Source organism: Aphelocoma coerulescens, chromosome 5, assembly GCF_041296385.1.
Source record: "Aphelocoma coerulescens isolate FSJ_1873_10779 chromosome 5, UR_Acoe_1.0, whole genome shotgun sequence".
In the NCBI taxonomy this organism is placed as follows: domain Eukaryota; kingdom Metazoa; phylum Chordata; class Aves; order Passeriformes; family Corvidae; genus Aphelocoma; species Aphelocoma coerulescens.
Genome location: NC_091019.1, coordinates 2,940,607 through 2,958,952, shown reverse-complemented (window position 1 = coordinate 2,958,952; position 18,346 = coordinate 2,940,607). Strand labels below are relative to the sequence as shown.

Here is an 18,346-nt window from a genome sequence, read left to right as displayed (position 1 = left end):
ATTAAAAGCTAAGAATAAATATATCTATGCAAATAGCTCGGCTCAACTTTGGTATTGAAAGGTTAGGAGTAGTTTTACTGTCAGTTTGAGAATAAAATTCCATGTTTCTGAAAACTCGCTGGAATTGCAAGTCAGGTTGAAAAATCGTTTTCCTGTTGCAACTCCATGGTTGTGCAGCTTGGGGTTTTGTATGGAAAACTTTCAAACAGCTGTGGTGGATTTATTAAGCAGCAAAGCTTAAATCTTATGAGCTTTATAACAGTTTTATTGAGGAGAGCAGGGTTCTTAATATTTCCTGGGGTTTCGTTTCAAATCCTATAATAATGAACCCTACGGATTTGTTGTTTTCTGTATGTGTTCTGTTTGCTCTCTGCAGGCTTGTTTCCCTGGGGAAACTGTCTCCAAATGCCATTTTTTTCATGTATGTTTGTTTTTGCCGTCTCTCCCCCCAGCAGCAAAAGCCACCCAGACTCAGAGTTCGCCTGGTATGGAAATGGAATTAATTATCTTTATAAAATCAGAGGCCTGGTCTTTGTGCCCACACGCCTGGGGGGGCTGCAGGCAGGATTTCTTTGGAACGAAGCGTTTAAAAAATATATCATCAGCCTTTCCAGTGCGACTGAAGTTTGGTTCGTCCCCTTTTTACAGCCAAAAGTCACTGAAATAAATAAATACATAAACAACAGCTGTGGGAGGTAAGGGCTGCTCTGTGTCTCGCAGGGACTTTGGGAGCCGGCTGGGCCCAGGAGTCCTTTCCCATGTGGAAAGCTACCTTCAGTTATTCCGCTTGGAAGTTCAATAGGCAGAGAAATGTGTATTTAGACAGAAATGTGTATTTATAAATAGATGTGTGCGCGTCGCGCAGGCGGACGGCACGGGCAGCCCCGGGGTCCTCCCACGCTGCGCGGCGCCCGCGCCCGGCCCCACGTGGCTCCCACGTGGTGCAGCGGGAGCGGAGCGGGAGCGGAGCCGGGGGAGAAGCGGCGGGGGAGAAGCTCCGAGCAGTTCCGAGCAGCCGCAGCCATGCAGCGCCGCAAGGTGGACAACCGCATCCGCGTCCTCATCGAGAACGGCGTGGCGGAGCGGCAGCGGAGCCTGTTCGTGGTGGTGGGCGACCGCGGCAAGGACCAGGTAACGCCGTCCCGGAGGGGGTGCGGGGGTGCCTGTGGGTGCTGATACCCGCCCGGGCCTGCCGTAATCCCTCGGTCCCGGCTGCTCTCTGCCTCCAGCAGGAATTAAACCCTCACAGCCCCGGGCGCAGCAATGGTGCCTGAGCGGGAGGGAACTCGCAGGGACAGAGGGTTTGAAAATGGTGTGTGAGACCTCAGCTCAGACATCTCCTGTCTGGGAAGCTCCTGAGCATCAAACACAACTCAGCACAGGCTGGGGTTTGTGTGTATGGTTTGGTTTTTTTTTTAACTGGGGTGAAGGATATTTAATTTCCTGGCCAGCTGGAGTTTTTTTTCCTCTCGGCTCTGCCCTGAGCTGTGATGGTTTCTCACTCGGAGTGGGCTTGGTGTACGGAGTCGTCTCGCAGATGAACCTGCTTGGTGAAGTTGTGTGGAAGAAATTAAATGCTAAAGTCGTTTCTCTTCAGAGACTCTGGCCTTGTGTTTTTCGAGTGGGGAGGGGAAGAGCAGCGCGGCAAACCCGTGGTGGTTTAGGATAAGTGGGTTCACAGAATCACAGAATTGTTCAGGGTGGAAAAGCCCTCCCGGATCCCTGAGTCCAGCTGTTCCCCCAGCAGCGCCAAACCCGCCACTACCCCTTGTCCCCAAGTGCCCCAAGTCTGCATGGCTTTTAAATCCCTCCAGGGATGGCGACTTGACAGCCCTTTCAGAGAAGAAGTTTTGCCTCATGTCCACCCTGCCCCTCCCCTGGCCCAGCCTGAGGCCGTTCCCTCTCCTCCTGTCCCTGTTCCCTGGCAGCAGAGCCCGACCCCCCCCCGGCTGCCCCCTCCTGTCAGGGACTTGTGCAGAGCCACAAGGTCCCCCCTGAGCCTCCTTTGCTCCAGGCTGAGCCCCTTTCCCAGCTCCTTCAGCCTCTCCTGGGGCTCCAGCCCCTTCCCAGCTCCATTCCCTCCTCTGGACATGCCCCTTGATGTCTTTCATGCAGTGAGGGGCCCAAAACTGACCCCAAGATTTAAGGTGTGGCCTCCCCAGGGCTGAGCAGAGGGGAACAAGCACTGCCCTGGTGCTGCTGCTATTCTGTTTTAACTGCTGTACAGCTGATAATTCCTTTGTCTCCCTAATAAATGAACTATAAAAGAACTTGGGAAAAAATGAGCTATTCAGGTGGCAGTACAGGGAATGTTGGCATTATTTACTGATGGGCTCTGGCATCTCCCAGGTTTGGTTGTGTTCAGTGTTTTCACTGAAACACGCAGTGGGAAACCCATATTAATGGATTATCCAGAAGAGACGAGCCCTAGGAACTGTGAGTAGCCTGGAATAATCAGTGCTTGCAGTTGGTAGTTCTGCCAGAGAAGGGAACTAAGGAAGCAGGAGGTAAAATCCAGTGTCTTCAGTGTCGTGCAGCCCTGCAGAAGGCACAGACACAGCCTCACTTCGTGTCCAGGGATCCCTCTGTTTTCCACAGCAAAAATGCAGCTGTAAAATTAAGTTTAGAAAAACTTACTTTTAAACCACTTTGCTTTTGGATGTTGCCTCCTGAGCTGTTTGTGAGTGCTTGTGTGCTTTGGCAGGTCGTCATCCTTCACCACATGTTGTCCAAGGCCACGGTGAAGGCCAGGCCCTCTGTGCTGTGGTGCTACAAGAAGGAGCTGGGCTTCAGCAGGTGAGAGATCCCCCGTGGTCCTGCTGCTCTCTGGGGAGCAGACACTGTAGGTTGAGGGATTTGGGTGTGAGGGGAAGCCAGGCTCGTTCCTGGAGGAGCTGGGGGAAGTTTGCTCTTCCAGGACTGAAATTTGGCTTCCACAATGGGACTGACGCTGGCAAAAAGTACCTCTGGTTTTTTCCTGTAGTTCTAACACGGACTCTGCTGCCCTGGACCAAACTCCCCCTCACCTTTTTAACCCCAAAACTTGGGTTCCTCAGCTGTTGAGCCTCAGTCATATTTAGGACTGAGCTCTGACTTCCAGACTCAGCCTGAGCACGCTTTTCTCAAACCCTTTCCCAAGAAAACTCCTGTGTGATTTCGCCCTCCAGCCACCGGAAGAAGAGGATGAGGCAGCTCCAGAAGAAGATAAAGAGTGGAACTTTGAACATCAGGGATGATGACCCCTTTGAGTTGTTCATAGCAGCCACAAACATCCGCTACTGCTACTACAATGAAACTCACAAGATCCTTGGGAACACCTTTGGGATGTGTGTCCTTCAGGTGAGGAATCTCTTGGCTCCCAAAAGGGGGTTGCAACAATCAGTTGGAATGCTGCAGGAATAGGATTTGTTGTTCCTGCCACTTGGGTTCTGGTGGCCTTGCTTATCCCTCAGGAGTTGTGTGAGGGTGAGGTGGCCTCGTTGGTAGGAGCTGTGGCAGGACATTGGTTAGTGCAAATTTAGGAGTGAGTTAAACTTGGAAGGATGAAGTTTTGAGGCTTCCTGTGCCTTTCAGTAGGAGCCAGCTGCACTGATGGGCTCTGGGCAGCTCTGAAGTTCTGTTTACTCCCCAGGATTTTGAAGCCTTGACTCCAAACCTGTTGGCCAGAACTGTGGAGACAGTGGAAGGTGGGGGAATTGTGGTGATTCTCCTGAGAACTATGAACTCCCTGAAGCAGCTCTACACAATGACCATGGTATGTTCAGCACAGCGTGGCTGTTCTCTACCAGCAGCTACATTGAAGTGATGCTGAGTGGGTATTTATTGCTTCTATTATGGGCTGTGATGCTCCTTCCATCATCTTTCCTGCTCCTTCATTCATCTGTGACTGGATTTATTATACTCAGGCATTTCTGAAAGGCTGCCAGGAAGGAAGGAATTACAAGGAAGAAACAAGGAACACCTGGCACTCACAAATGGAACTCTGTTCTTTTGTCCCATGACGGTTTTGGAAAGTATTTATTCTGTCTGCCCATGTATCAGCAATTTAAGTTAAAAAAATAGAGCCTTTGGAGTGTTTTGTGTATTAGGTGAGGTCAGCTTCACAAAACAAGGTGTGCTTACACCTCAGTCTGGAGTTGTTGCCATTGTTAATAATTTTAATAATGCCAGTAGGTGAATTAAAGTGATAGATTATTTTTCCTTTGCATCCCTGAGGTGCTTGAAATGTTCTGGCAGAGCTGACCCTTGAGTCAGGCAAGAAATAAGTAAGGCTTGTAAAGAAAGCATGGGTGGGGAGGGAACGTTTTTAACAAGGGTTTGGGAGATTTTCACAACAAAGTCAGAATCCTGTCTGGGGTGTGCTGTGGCTGGAAGGGGAGAGACAAGAGTGGGAAGGGAGGTGTGACAGTCCTGTAAATGTCACTGTCACTGCTGCCCCTTCTCCAGACTGACATTTTCTTTCTGTTCCTTTCCCTTTCAGGACGTTCACTCTCGGTACAGGACAGAGGCCCACCAGGACGTGGTGGGGAGGTTCAATGAGAGGTGAGTGACTCAGGGTGCCAAGGGTCTGGGCTGTCTGCCCAAGGAGAGCACCAGGAGCAGCGCTGGGTCTTCCTGACAGGGAAGCATCCCACGGGATGGCATTGGAATAGGCCTTTTCTGAAAGCAAATACCCAGCTGGGGGTAGCTGTAAATACTCACTCCGTGTTTAGAAGAGAGTTCAAATGACCCACCAGGGAGTGGTGCTGGTGTTCTTACTGAGTTTTCTCTGCCTGCTCAGGTTCATTCTGTCCCTGGCCTCGTGCAAGAACTGCCTGGTGATTGATGACCAGCTGAATATCCTGCCCATCTCCAGCCACACTGCAAACATCACTCCTGTCCCCCCCCAGTCCCAGGTCAGTGAGTGATCCCAGCCCTTTTCCCTGGCAGAGATCCCTCTTGAGTTGGCCACGGGGTGTTAAAGATTGCAAAAACAGGGAATTTTTTAAAATTTCACCTTGATTTATATCAAATGATGGCATTGCAGAGAGGAAGCAGAATGTTCTGCAGAAATTATGTGGGAGCTGTTTTTTCTTTCCTCTTTGGTCTTTATTTTAAGTTTTCTGGCCCATCTCTCTCTGTGCTCGCCCGTATTTATTAATTTTCCTGCACTGCTGCTCAGCCCTGTGAGGTGGAGCTTGATTGTGGTGGTGGAGGGATCTCAAGCTGAGGGACAGATGGGACAAGACAAATAAAAAGACTTTTTTGGCATTTGGAGGGTGGGAGAACACTTTGGAAAGAAGTACATTGCAGGCTCAGGGCTCTGGCAGTTGTTTCAGTTTCTGAGTTACACCTGTCACATTCCAGGAGAAATTCCCTGAGGATAATCCAGACACATATTTGCACTGTTAGAAATGTATCCTTTTACCACTTCCAGTTGTAGACTGCAGTGAAGTGGAACCAGTTTTAAGCAGAAATCTCGAAGAATTTGAACTGTGCTGTGTGGCCTAAGAAATAACCAACACAGCTTCTGTCAGAGATGGTAAAAACATTCTGATAGGGCCCTGATTTTAAAAAAAAACCAACAAAATAAAACCTTCTTTTAGCATTAGAACAATACTGACAGCAGCACAAGTGCTCCTCTGCTGGCTGGAGAGGCTGGAGCCTTTGGGAACTTTAAGTGGCAAGAAGGAAAATCAGCCTTCATTGCCATCTAAAATAGATTGTGTTTGTGTCCAGGTTTATGGTTTGGCTCAGAAAGGCTTGATATTATTTCAATATTGCTGCTGCAGTCGTTCTTCCCCCTACATGGACACTGCATGTGACAGGGGTAACAAAGATCATAAACACCCAAACACTGAAAAATGAGTTAAATTATTCAAAACATTTTCCCAGAATCTGTTTTTCCTATCAATGCCATTCTCTAATTACTGTTGACTGCAAAATCCTTCCCTCTTTTTTTCCCCCTCCAAGCTTGGGGAAGCCAGGATGGGAGAACCTCTTTGTGACCATTCTCCTGAAGATGCCTGGAAATTGAAGTGTTAAATATTTGTCTGTCCATATAAATGTTCCTGTTTCTAGGGAATAGATTCTCCTTGTGGTAGCTTTCCCTTCCAGATCCCTTTCTCTGCCCAACCAAAGGTGCCAGAAGACACCACAAGGGTAGAAATGTGCTGAGATGTCCTTGGCTCATGCTGTTGTGTGCTTGCAGGAGGAGAGCCTGCGGCCCCAGGACCTGGAGCTGAGGGAGCTGAAGGAGAGCCTGCAGGACACACAGCCTGTGGGAGTTCTGGTGGATGGCTGCAAAACCCTGGATCAGGTTGGTGTGGTGGCCAAAGCTGAGGTTCTCTGGGCTTGGCAGGTCCCAGTGTGAGAAATTGGAACGCTGTTTTCTGGGGGTTTCTCTAATCCTCAGGCAAAAGCAGTTCTAAAATTCATTGAAGCCATTTCTGAGAAGACCCTGAGGAGCACTGTGGCATTAACAGCAGCCAGGGGACGAGGGAAATCTGCTGCTTTGGGGCTGGCCATTGCTGGAGCTGTAGCTTTTGGGTGAGTGACCCCCCCCCCCAATCCCCCAGGCTTTATCTGCATCCCTGAGTTTAAAAAAAAAAAAAAACAAACAAAAACGAGATGGCAGGATCTGAATATATTTGTAATTTTCAGTCTTAAATCCCTCATATTTTTGGTCTTGTGTCTTTTGATTGCTGCATGCACTGTTGGTCAAGTTTTTCTTAAGACTCCAAGTAATCACACATAAATTGAGATGAGTGCCTGAAGAAATCTGCTGTGTTTTGGTTATTAGGTAAACGAAATTATTAGGTTATTAGGTAAAATCAACCCCTCCTGTAAAAAACCCATCCTATTTAGTATTTATGTGGTAAAATTGGTCAGAAAAACCGTTCAGCTCTTGTTTTGGTTTTTTTTTCTCTGCAGTTACTCCAATATCTTTGTCACATCTCCCAGCCCTGACAACCTCCACACTCTCTTTGAGTTCATATTTAAAGGCTTTGATGCACTGCAGTATCAGGTGAGGGGAGCAGACTCATTTTACAGTACTTCCAAAGCATTCCTGCCTCGGAGGTTTTACACCTCACCTGGGCTTTTGGCTACATATATTTGCTACCAGCCTTTTTTACAATGCTCTGCAAGAAAAGGAATCGTGGGAGAGTTATGTCTTTCTCTGTTTTTAAGCAGGGTAAATCAGTTTCTTTGTGAAGCAGATTTTAACATCAGTAGATAATTTCCCAGTTCTCAGGCCTTTGAAGGTTTTATAAAAATTCTTGATTAGAATGTGAAATAACAGTGTCTGAGCCTTATTTTGATGATGATGATAAATTATATCTGATGATATAATTTTGATGATATAAAAAAGCCTTATTTTGATGACGATGGTAAATTATATTTTTTCTTAGATCTTGGCTTTTCATATTGTTTAAAAATGTTATTTTCCAGGAACATCTGGACTATGAGATTGTTCAGTCCTTGAATCCAGAGTTCAACAAGGCAGTGGTCAGAGTGAATGTGTTCAAGGAGCACAGGCAGACCATCCAGGTAATTGGCATTCTTGCCTTTCCACTCTTTACTCCTGGCTGTTGTTTTTGCCAGTGCTGAACTTGTTCTGGTTTTAAGCAGGTTCATTCTGTGTGATGTGTAACTGTCCTGGTGGCTTTTGCTGAAAGGCAGACCTTTAGGGAGCAACTTCCTCAAAATACCTTCTCTCTTTCAGGGAATAACTCGTAGACTAAAAAGCTCCCTCGTGGGCTTCTCCCAAAACAAAAGCAAAGGAAGGTGAAAGGAGCACTGCAGGAAGAGCTTTCAGTGATTAGATTTCCTTTATTTTCCTCACCTCTGCAGATGAATTGGTGTGGAATTGTGCTAAACAAGATGAGTGAGCCAGTCCTTGTCAGGGCAGCATAAACCCTCTCCTGACGTTTTGATTTCCACGTCCCAGTCTCTGGCTTGGTGTTTGAGGAGAACGGGGACAACAAAGAGCTTTCCAGGGCTCCAGCTTTGTGAATTCTGATGTTTCCCTGATCCCAGGCAGGCTGCTGCTGGCGGTGACAGTGTCCTCTCATTGCTTGCAGTACATTCACCCTGCTGATTCTGTGAAGCTGGGGCAGGCCGAGCTCGTGGTGATCGATGAAGCTGCTGCCATTCCTCTGCCCCTGGTGAAGAACCTGCTGGGCCCTTACCTGGTGTTCATGGCTTCCACCATCAATGGGTAAGGCTGGGGCAGCCACTCCCTGCTGGAGCTTCCCCAGAGCTCTGGATGGCTGCCTGGTTCCTCACTTCAGGCTCTGTGTGTCCTGTTTCTCAGGTACGAGGGCACCGGTCGCTCGCTGTCCTTGAAGCTCATCCAGCAGCTCCGCCAGCAGAGTGCCCAGAGCCAGGTGACCCTGACAGCAGAGAACAAATCCACAGCCACTGCCAAGCTCACCTCAGGTACAGCACGTCTGGGGCTGCTGCCAGCCACATCCCATGGCTCTCCCACACATCCATGGGCTTTGCAGCCGTGGGAAAGGGGCTGTGTGGGGAAACGGCGGAACTCCGCTGTTGTTCCCTCACAAGTGTCAGGTGGAAGGCTTTTAGGAGGTGGAAGTTAGCAACTGACAATTTCCTGATGTGGGAGCCATTCAGAGCACAGGGATGCTGTGGGATTCTTGTGGCTGGCAGCACTGAGTGTCCTGTGCAACCCTTGCAGCTCGCACTTTGCACGAGGTGTCCCTGCACGAGTCCATCAGGTACGCCCCTGGGGACCCCGTGGAGAAGTGGCTGAATGATCTCCTGTGCTTGGACTGCCTCAACATCACCAGGATCATCTCTGGCTGCCCACTGCCAGACACCTGTGACCTGTATCCTCGCTGAATGTTCCTCAGGCTGGTTGAGGGTTGGTTCTGTGGCTGGTGGGATAAGCTCAGCACACGATCTTTTCCCTAAGACCTCACTCCTGGAGTTAAGCTCTCCTGGCACCGGTGGTGTGTGGTGCCAGGACATCACCAAACTCCAGTTCTGCTGCAGAGACAACCTCAAGGAAGGGTTGCACGAAGGGAATCCCTTGTTGCAGTTATAAAAGGTTTATCTTTACAGATGAAGGCTGTGAAAGCTGCAAACACTGCCCAACATCATTTATTCCTGTAGATAAAGCTGTGAAGTCTAAGGGGACAAGCCAGCTTGTGGCCCAAATATTGAAAATAAACCAACAGGAAGCTTTCTCCTGCTTTCCAAGGAGGTTTTTTTCCTTAATCCCTGTGTTTAGGTACTATGTCAATAGGGACACACTCTTTTGTTACCACAGAGCATCAGAAGTTTTCCTGCAGAGGCTGATGGCTCTCTATGTGGCTTCACACTACAAGGTAGGGCTTGTGCTTCTTCCATCCAATTTCATTCCCACTTTCAGTGTGGAATATTTCGGGGACAGCAGTGCTTGTTGTGACAGCCTGGCTGAGATTTCTGAACAGCTTCTGTTGCTTCTTGCTGTGTACAGAGCTGTATTCCCCTTTCTCTGAGATCTCTGCCTCAGTCCTGGCTGAACATACTGGATTTCCAGATAGTCTGGAATATTTTTGCCTTGAGAAAGTACAATTCTAAATGAGCCTCCAGGCTTGTCAGGATTTTATCAATGCTGAACCTCATTTGCAGTTCTTTTTACCATGTTCTGGTGGCCTCAAGTTCATCAAGAGCTGCACCATTATGATACTGAAAAGAGGAATAATTTATCACAAGGTTTCAAGACCAGGGGTGATCTGTAGATGTGAGTGGGCAAGTCCAGAAGCACTGAAGTACTGAGCTCTAAAAATCTGAGGCTTAAAAAAAAATTTAAGATCTGCTACTTAAGAGGTAAGGAGCTGTATGAAAATAGGAAGTTCAGGTTCATACCTGTTAGAGCACGAGGTTTCCCTCGAGGTGTCTGGTGGTGTGACAGCCACGAGCTGGCCTGGGAGCTCCTCCATCCCTCAGCATTGTACTGGTTCCAAATTCCTTAAAAGCTCTACATGTGGAGAATAGAGGGATTGTTTAGAAAGCAGCTGGACTTTGAAGCTCTCCTCATGTGGAACAAGCATTTGGGTAACACTCAGGCACATCCGTGGGATTCTTGGGATTGTCCTGTGCAGGGCCAGGAGCTGGACTCGGTCCTGATGGGTCCCTTCCAACTCAGGTATTCTGTGATTCTCTGCATCCTTTTTCATCTTTCTGATGTCTTTACCCTCCAGAACTCCCCCAACGACCTCCAGATGCTCTCTGATGCCCCTGCCCATCATCTCTTTTGCCTTTTGCCACCTGTTCCACCCACCCAGAATTCCTTACCTGAAGTCCTGGCTGTTGTTCAGGTAAGAGAATGACTCGAGTGTCAGTTTTGATCCTGCCATAGCTGAGTGGCCGTAGGAGAAAGCATTTTGGTGTGTTCATGGTTTTTCTGCCTTCCCTGGCAGGTGTGCATGGAGGGAGAGATCTCCCGCCAGTCCATCATGAACAGCCTCTCCAGGGGAAAGAAAGCCTCTGGTGATCTTATTCCCTGGACCATTTCAGAGCAGGTGGGTGATTTGGCTGTGCACTCACACCCAGGCTGTATCTCATGCATTTCCTGTTCCCAGAGTGCCCAGCTGTGTCCTTCAAGTCGACTTTTTGTCCCTTGTGCAGTTCCAGGATCCGGATTTTGGGGGCCTGTCCGGCGGGCGCGTCGTTCGCATCGCGGTTCACCCGGATTATCAGGGGGTAAAGTACCTGGGACCCAGCTGGGGTGGTGCCATGAAAATGGCTCTCCAGGCAGAGCTCAGGAACGGGGCACACATTCCAGTTCCTCCAGTTTTTAGCATTTAAAGCTCAGGGCACCAAACCAGTGCTCCCATGGTTCCTAGGCAGCACCGGAGCATCCCGGGCAGCCGTACACAATCCACATCCAGGGATCTTTACTGTCACACTGCCAAGTGTTTGGCATTTCCTGAACGCCAGAGTTAAGCCCCAAAAATTACTGCCCAGCCCTGAGCTACCAGCTGGGCTCCCACTGGGATTTTGGAGACCCTGCTTCTGTAGTGTCCTCCTCCTCTGTGGAGCTGCCACGTGACGAGAAGAAGCGTTTTTGCAGTGACCCAGTGATGTCTGCACTGCTGATGGTTAATGGGTTTTAAGGGCAGAACGTTGTTGCTCTGTATTAAAAATCAGAGACCTCTTTTTGCTTACAGTGTATTCCTTCTTCACAGATGGGCTACGGCAGCAGAGCTCTGACTTTGCTGCAGATGTACTATGAAGGCAAATTCCCATGTCTGGAAGAAAAAACGGTTCAAAAGCCAAAAGAAATCACAACTGTGAGCAGCGAGGTATGGTAATTTCTTTTATTTCCTTTCGTGCTAAGCTGTGCAATTTCCCCTGTAAGTCTCCTCTCTGTAAGGAGGAAATAATCAGGTTTGATTTTCATACAGAAGAAGAGCTTTGATTGGCAGCTTTCTGTGGGGGTTGCTGCTAACCCAGTCCCACTTTTATTTTCCAGACTGTGGGTTTATTGGAAGAGGTTGTGACACCTCGGAAAGATTTGCCTCCTTTGCTGCTCAAACTGAGTGAGAGACAAGCTGAGAACCTGGACTATCTCGGGGTGTCTTATGGCCTGACACCCAGATTGCTCAAGTAGGACATGATTCTATTTCCCACTTACATCTTGGCCTTCTTGAACAGATAATGAGCTCTACTTGCCCCATTTTTCCAGGGTGTAGAAGTAGGAACAGCCTGTGATAGGTAGGGAGAGGTTAAATTCTAATTCCTGTACCCTGTAGAAACTTGAGGTGCTGCTGACTCCAGAGGTGGTGGTGGTTTTCCTGACTGATGTAAATGCCTTTCACAGCACCTGGAAAGTTTGTTCATGTTTTGGCATCACAATCATTATTTTACACTCCCCTGAGCTGGAGCCTCAGTCAGGTGGGTGCTGTTCCTGCTTTCTGTCAGTGTTCATTTGCACTGATTGTTGGGGTGTCTTAGAGACTTGTGCCTGCTCCTCACCAGCTCTCCTTGTACAGCAGATAAATGGCCTTTAACCACAATTTATTACTGTGCAGTCAGCAGCTCCCTAATTCTCAGTGACTTTCTGCTTTTTCCCAGGTTTTGGAAGCGTGCTGGATTTGTGCCAGTTTATCTGAGGCAGACCCCAGTAAGTGCCACACTGTTCCTGAGGGAAAACCCAGCCCTGCTGAAACCTCTGGGCATGTATTCCAGGAGATTCTGTGAGAAGGGATTTGGGGTGGGAAGGTTTGCTGAGGCTACTTTTAGGGCTTGGTTTATGTTCATTTTTGTACTTTGGGCCTATAGTTAAGGAGTAGAATTTTAGGGTTGGGAGTGTGGGCCTCCAAGTAGTTAGCACATAAAAATTTAGAGAAAAATGCAGCTGTTGAAGGTTATTAATGTGTTTATTGGTAAAATAGCTGAGATTTACCAAATTCTAGAAGTTCATAGGTTTTCCATTAGGTGGAGGTGGTCAGCAGCAGGTGATGCATGTGTTGTTGTGGATTTAGAAGATATTACCTTTCCTCAGCTGAGCACAGAGTGTAAAAGGTTCATGGGGGTGATGGGAAATGAATCCATCACAGAACCACAGAAGTGAATCTTGTTTATCAGAACGACCTGACTGGGGAGCATTCCTGCATCATGCTGAAGATGCTCAATGAAGAGGACTCTGAGCAGGAGCCTTGGCTCACTGCCTTCTGGAAAGGTAACTCTGACCCTGCTGACTCTGCTGACAAGAGCCCTCTGGGCTCTTCATTATTCTAGAGGTCCTCTGGGGTAATTTATTTTGTCCTCTTGCCCTGTAGATTTTAGGAGGCGCTTCCTTTCCCTGCTTTCCTACCAGTTCAGCACCTTCTCTCCCTCCTTGGCGCTGAATATTCTACAGAACAAAAACATCAAACAGCAGCCCCAAGCACGTGAGTACCCTGACTGGGACAGCTGAAAATGCACAACAGGGCACGGCTGGAGCCTGGCACCTGCCATCTGCTGTTTTCTCAAGATGTTCAAGAGAGGAGAGTCCTCTGGGGAGAGCTTGGAATCTGTGTCTTGTGGGGTTTTAGTGTCTGTCTTGGTTAGAGGGTTTTCCTGCTGCAGCGAGGGAACAAACCTCTTTTACAGCAAAACCAGTGGGAATTGTTAAGGGCTGGGCAGTTTCCCAGCTCTCACTGGTTTCAGTCTCTCTGGCATGTTGAGGTTGATAAGCTGGGCTGTTCTGGCAGTTGCCATGTTTTCCATATGGATGTCTGCCTGCCTGAAACAAACCTGGGCTAACCAAGCTGGCAGTGTTACTGCATTCTGGGTTGTGTTGGGAAGGGAACCTGTGGGGTGGCAACTGGCCTTTCTCAAACACAGGACAAAGTACTAAATACCTGAATAAATGTTAAACACTGAGATCCTGGGTAGCTCTGAAGAACATTCCTGACCTTGCTGCCATGTCATTGTCCCCCCCAGCCATCAGCCGTGCTGAACTGGAGTCGGTTTTCATCCCGTATGACCTGAAGAGGCTGGAGATGTACTCCCGCAACATGGTGGACTATCACCTCATCATGGACATGGTTCCCACCATTGCCAGGATGTTCTTCCTCAGCCAGATGGGAGACATCTCCCTCTCTGCTGCACAGTCGGTGTGTACGGACGGAGTGGAGCGAGGATTTGGGAAGACACAGGGAGTGCAGTGGGGAATGTGTGTGTGTGTTTGCCCTGTGACTGGGATATGTGTCTTTTCCTCAGGCCCTTTTCCTAGGGATTGGCCTGCAGCATAAATCTCTGGACCAGCTGGAAAAGGAGCTGGAACTGCCCAGCAGTCAATTGATGGGACTCTTCAACAGGATCATCCGCAAAGTAGTGCAGGTGAGAGCAGCAGGACAGGCCTTGGTCAGGTGGGACCGTAATTCCAATATTAGCAGAAAATAGGGCACTAAGAGAGAGCTGAATCAGAGCTGGGCATCCTTAACACATCCCCAACTACTGACCATAAACCTCTTTGTAAGGTGGGCAAAATCCCAGCAGGGAAATGTGTGGCAGTGATTTAAATGCCCATGGCAGGGGGTTTGGAGCATTAAGGTCCCTTCCAACCCAAACCACTTCATGATTTTGTGTAGTGATTTCCCAGGTAAGAGGACTTATCTTAAGGTTTTCCATGTTGAATGCCCCGACCAAAATGCTGAGCAGACCACCCATGTTGCCTGAGCCATTGTTCAGGGCACTGGTGGCATCTCAGCTTTTCTTGGAAAACAGTTAAATTCTTTTCCAGTGTTATCTAGAGGTAGACTTGAAATGCAGTGAAATAATTGGAAAGTTTTGGATCTGGTTGCGGGTTTTCTTTCTCTCTAAGGTTCAGGAGAGCAAAGCTCCTGAAGTCTGGCATTAGGAGTTCGTTGTAGAGGTGATAAATGATGTTTAATAAACCAAGTGTTACATGTGCTGGGTTATCTCATTTTCAGCTCTTCAACACAGTCCAGGAAAAAGCTGTGGAGGAGCAGATGGCAGCAACAAAGGATGTAGTGATGGAGCCAACACTGAAATCTTTAAATGACGATTTGGTAATTACAAACTTTGCTCCTGGTTCCTATGTAAACCCTTCAGGGAGTCCCCTCGAGTGCAGAAGCATCTAAAGTCATCCAAATTTCCTTGGATGGAAAGGGTTCCACACCACATCTGGCTCTGTAAGGGAGTTAAAACCCGGCAGGTTTGCATTTTGTGCACGTGGAGTTGTGCTTTAAGCTGCAGTTTGGGGTTTTCACAGAAAATTTACAAGTTTGTGTGTACAGATAATGTGAAAATGCAAGTAGGTAAAAGAGAGAAGCTATTGAGGATCAGCTGGTATTTGTTTTAGGGGATGTGTTTGTGGGAAAAGGCATTTTCCTGCCATTACAAAGTCATTGTTGCCCTCAGGACTTAATGCATCTTGTGCTGTCTTGTTGCAGGAGGAGGCTGCAAAGGAATTCCAAGAAAAGCACAAGCAAGACGTGATGAAGCTGAAGGAAATGGACCTCACACAGTAAGGATTCACCTGCCTGGGTCTCAGATCCACTTTTTCTGTGGGTGGAATGCTGGATCTTGCTGGGATTTGTGCTCAAGGCTGTAGTTGCAGTAAACCATCAGTAAAAGAGAACTAGTGTGTATTGTCAGCAGTGGGTAAAACATAAAAAAAAAACCCAAATCAACACAAAAAGAGCAAACAGCCAGAGCTTTTACTTGAAGTGTCAGCAGATTTCTCTCTTTCTGGGCCAACAGGAGTTACAGATGCCACTGATTCTTCTCTCTCCCCTCCCACTTTTTGTCTTATAAACACTGTCCCCTGTGCTTAATGTCCCTGGAAAGTTGTCTGGCTTAGCTCTACATTGATCTCTGTTAAATCTGGGAAAAGGAATAAAAGCATCTTGGAATCTGTGGCTGTCAGGTTTGAAGAAAGGACAAGAATGGGTGTGATTTGAAGTGACTGGCAAGTCAGTCACATAAGGAAAATAAAAACAACCAGAGTGTTTTAAAATTAATTCCATTTTGTAGCATTGATAGTGCTATACACCTTTTTGTCATTTTGGATCATGTTGCCTTGTTTTGTTTTTTTCTCAGCCAGAAATAGATTTTTGTTCTCCTCCATGAGGAGAGAAAGACAAAAAATTTGTTTTGAATGCTTTTCAATGCAGGTTATAGAAAACTTTGAGGCTTTGTCCATCATTGTTCAGCTCTTGTGTGGACAAAGCCTTATCTATTCCAAATCTCCAGGAACTTGAGGTGGAGAGCAGCCACTCCATTTTGCTACACAATTGCTTTGCCTTTTTAACTCGGGGTGTAATTTCCAGGGTGCTTGAACACCCAGACAAGGGCCACATGAGCTTACTTGAGTAGCAATTATTGTCTTCATTTCTCTTTTCAAAAGCAAGCTGCAGCTCTTCACTTTTCCCCAGACTGATCTGGAAAAGCCATCCCATGCCAGCTTGGCCAGCCTGGCTTTGTGTGTGTTTCCTGACTCTGATTTGGTTGGGTGCTGGCACAGTGGCTTGGTTTGCAGAGCAGTGTGTGCCTGACAGTAGAAACACCTTATTTTTATGGTTTTTCCTTTGTGCTAACAATTTGACTTGACCTTTCCTTCACCTTTCCCACTCCAGGTACATCATCCGGGGTGATGACGAGGAGTGGAACGAGGTGCTGAGCAAAGCAGGACAGAACGCTTCCGTCGTCAGCTTGAAAAGGTTAAGGAAGTTGAAATATTCCAGAGATCTCTCTGGTCTTCCCTGCTGGCTTTGTTAAAATGTTTTGCAAAGGAGTGAAGCCTAAGGGTTCAATGCAGGTTAAGTGAACTCAGTGTCCTGGATAGATCCTCAGCTTTCCTGGAGAAATTGGGGTGTGAGCAGCTGCGAGCTCTGCTGCCCAATGTTGCTCCAAGGATAGTCCTCTCTTCATTAACTTGTTGAATTCTCACTTCATTTCTGATGGTCTGATCCCACACAGAAGCTGGGACTATTCCTCCCTTAGGAATAGTCCCTGACTGCCCTGTTTGCTTTGGGATCTAAGACTGGGTGGGAGCCCCTGGAAAAATGCAAATTCAGGGAAGAATTCTTTCAAATGTGAACTTGAGCCTGGAAAATGTCCATGTTCCTGCAATTCCTTCCTTTTCATCCATCTTCTTTCTCCTGCCTTGCCCAGCATGGAATCTCCCCATATTTTTCCTTGGGGGTTTATAGTTGAGACTTCCCTGCTCATTTATTTCCCCTTCCTGGGGTGCCTGACAGCTCAAGTAATTATGTGATCTCAAGTAATTATGTGATCTCTGTTCCACCCTTTCATGGTTTTTTCCATGAGTGCTGGAAGCTGTGAGTTTCCAGAGGCCTTCCAGGAAGGAGAGAGTCTCATCAGTTGCTTATAAAGATCAGAGATTGGAATTTTGTTGCTTTTGCTCAAGTCAGAATCCAGTGCAGGGACAAAATTGTGTGTTTAAAACTATCAGTGGTAGTTTCTCTTCTAGATACTCTAAATTCCAGATACCCCATTTAGGACACAAAGTTTTGAAAAAGGAAGACAAGAGCTAAAAATCAAGATCTCCTGGGTTAGAGAATCTCAGGACACTCCAAAATTTAAGTCAGGCTCTTGTTTGTGCTTTTTCTAGCACCAAGTTTAAATAACCCAAGAAATGGGGTATTTTCTCCCTCACTCCTATTTTGCAACAAAAATTTCCCTGCTGGATGGCAAGCCAGTGTATTTCTAACAGCTGTTTTGTTCCTGTTTCCCAGTGAGAAGAAAAGAAAACTAGAAACAGCACGAGGACCCAAGCAACAGAAGAAATTTAAGAAGACTAAAGATCTAAAGCAGAAGAGGAAGAAATGACTTTAAAGCCCATCAATGAACTTGAATTAACAAGTGCTGGGTCTGTACTTAAGAAGTCCTGTTCTCCTCGAAATCAAGAGACTCTTTTGGAGGGAAGAAAAATTCTCAGAGGCGTTTTTCAAGTGTTTGTATTATGGGAAGAGCAGAGTTCAAGTGTTTGTGTGAAGGTTTTTACATGAGGTGTGACTGCAGAGCGTGAGTGAGGGACTGGAATGCACTGGGATGTTATGGAGGTGCTTGAGCAGCTACAGAGTCCCCATTCCAAGAGGGCAGATCAGTCTGTAAAATTCCTGCATCTTAAAGGTTCTGTGGTTTATTAAAAAAGTTTGGACAACAAAGGACAGAAGTGTGGCTCTGCCTTAGCACTGCAGCACACCTTGATCTCTGCAGCTGCTGGGTCTGGTGGTCCTTTGGAGCTTGAGGGGGCTTTTATGTACTTTGTGTTTGGAGCTGGCTGATCACTGCCCACTAACTCTGTCTCCCTGCTGTCCTAGAGCTGCCCCTCGGCTTTGGTGGAAAGTTATGTGTTCAGGTTGCCAGGAATCAGCATTATTGTACCAAAACCTGGTTGTGTGATCTTCTCGTTGACCTCAGGGGCCAGTGGAGCAGCCAAGCACTGAATGCCCAGCTCTGCTGGTCCACGGTCCCAGCTTGGCAATAACTGTGTGCCAGTCTGGAGCTGGGACTTGCTGGGAGTGTGGGTCTGCCAGCCTGTGGGACTCCAGAGGCTTCAAACCCAGGGCAAACCTTAGATGGTCCCAGTCCCAATCCTGAGTGCCCTGGTGCAGTGCCTTGATATTCTTCTGGCTTTTTGCTGTGGGGGTTTGGAACAGAGACCTCCCTGCAGCTGCTGCACAGCTGTGTTGTATTTACCTGCAGATCTCACAGCTCCTTTTCCTGGCAAATCCTAAGGAAACAGTTCCTTACTAGGTGAAGACAGCTTTTCTTCTCTAGGAGGCTGATTGAGATTAAACACAGGTTTTGCACAACACAGCCTGGGCCTGCCTGTGGTTTGGAAGCCGCTGTGTGTGGGCTGGTGGCAGTGGCACAT

At 47.6% G+C, this 18,346-nt stretch overlaps 1 protein-coding gene across 1 annotated transcript; it reads left to right on the top strand.

The window, feature by feature from the left end:
* The first annotated feature begins 944 nt into the window (after positions 1-944).
* On the top strand, positions 945-17,295 carry NAT10 (N-acetyltransferase 10). Its single transcript, XM_069016373.1, has 28 exons — positions 945-1,131; positions 2,705-2,796; positions 3,168-3,339; positions 3,632-3,754; positions 4,481-4,542; positions 4,781-4,895; positions 6,191-6,298; positions 6,395-6,528; positions 6,913-7,006; positions 7,432-7,530; positions 8,064-8,200; positions 8,297-8,421; positions 8,681-8,831; positions 9,236-9,332; positions 10,191-10,307; positions 10,410-10,511; positions 10,618-10,692; positions 11,178-11,294; positions 11,465-11,598; positions 12,067-12,115; positions 12,580-12,673; positions 12,774-12,884; positions 13,420-13,592; positions 13,699-13,818; positions 14,412-14,510; positions 14,895-14,968; positions 16,080-16,163; positions 17,202-17,295. The coding sequence occupies exons 1-28, from the start codon at positions 1,024-1,026 to the stop codon at positions 17,293-17,295; spliced, it is 3,060 nt and encodes a 1,019-aa protein (XP_068872474.1). The 5' UTR covers positions 945-1,023.
* Positions 17,296-18,346: the final 1,051 nt, after the last annotated feature.

Excerpts from the sequence above, each read along its gene's own strand:
- NAT10 (XM_069016373.1), top strand. The coding sequence starts at position 1,024 with ATGCAGCGCCGCAAGGTGGACAACCGCATCCGCGTCCTCATCGAGAAC. Across the intron at positions 4,543-4,780 it reads GTGGGGAGGTTCAATGAGAG|GTTCATTCTGTCCCTGGCCT; the intron begins GTGAGTGACTCA and ends CTGCCTGCTCAG. Across the intron at positions 13,593-13,698 it reads CCCTCTCTGCTGCACAGTCG|GCCCTTTTCCTAGGGATTGG; the intron begins GTGTGTACGGAC and ends TCTTTTCCTCAG.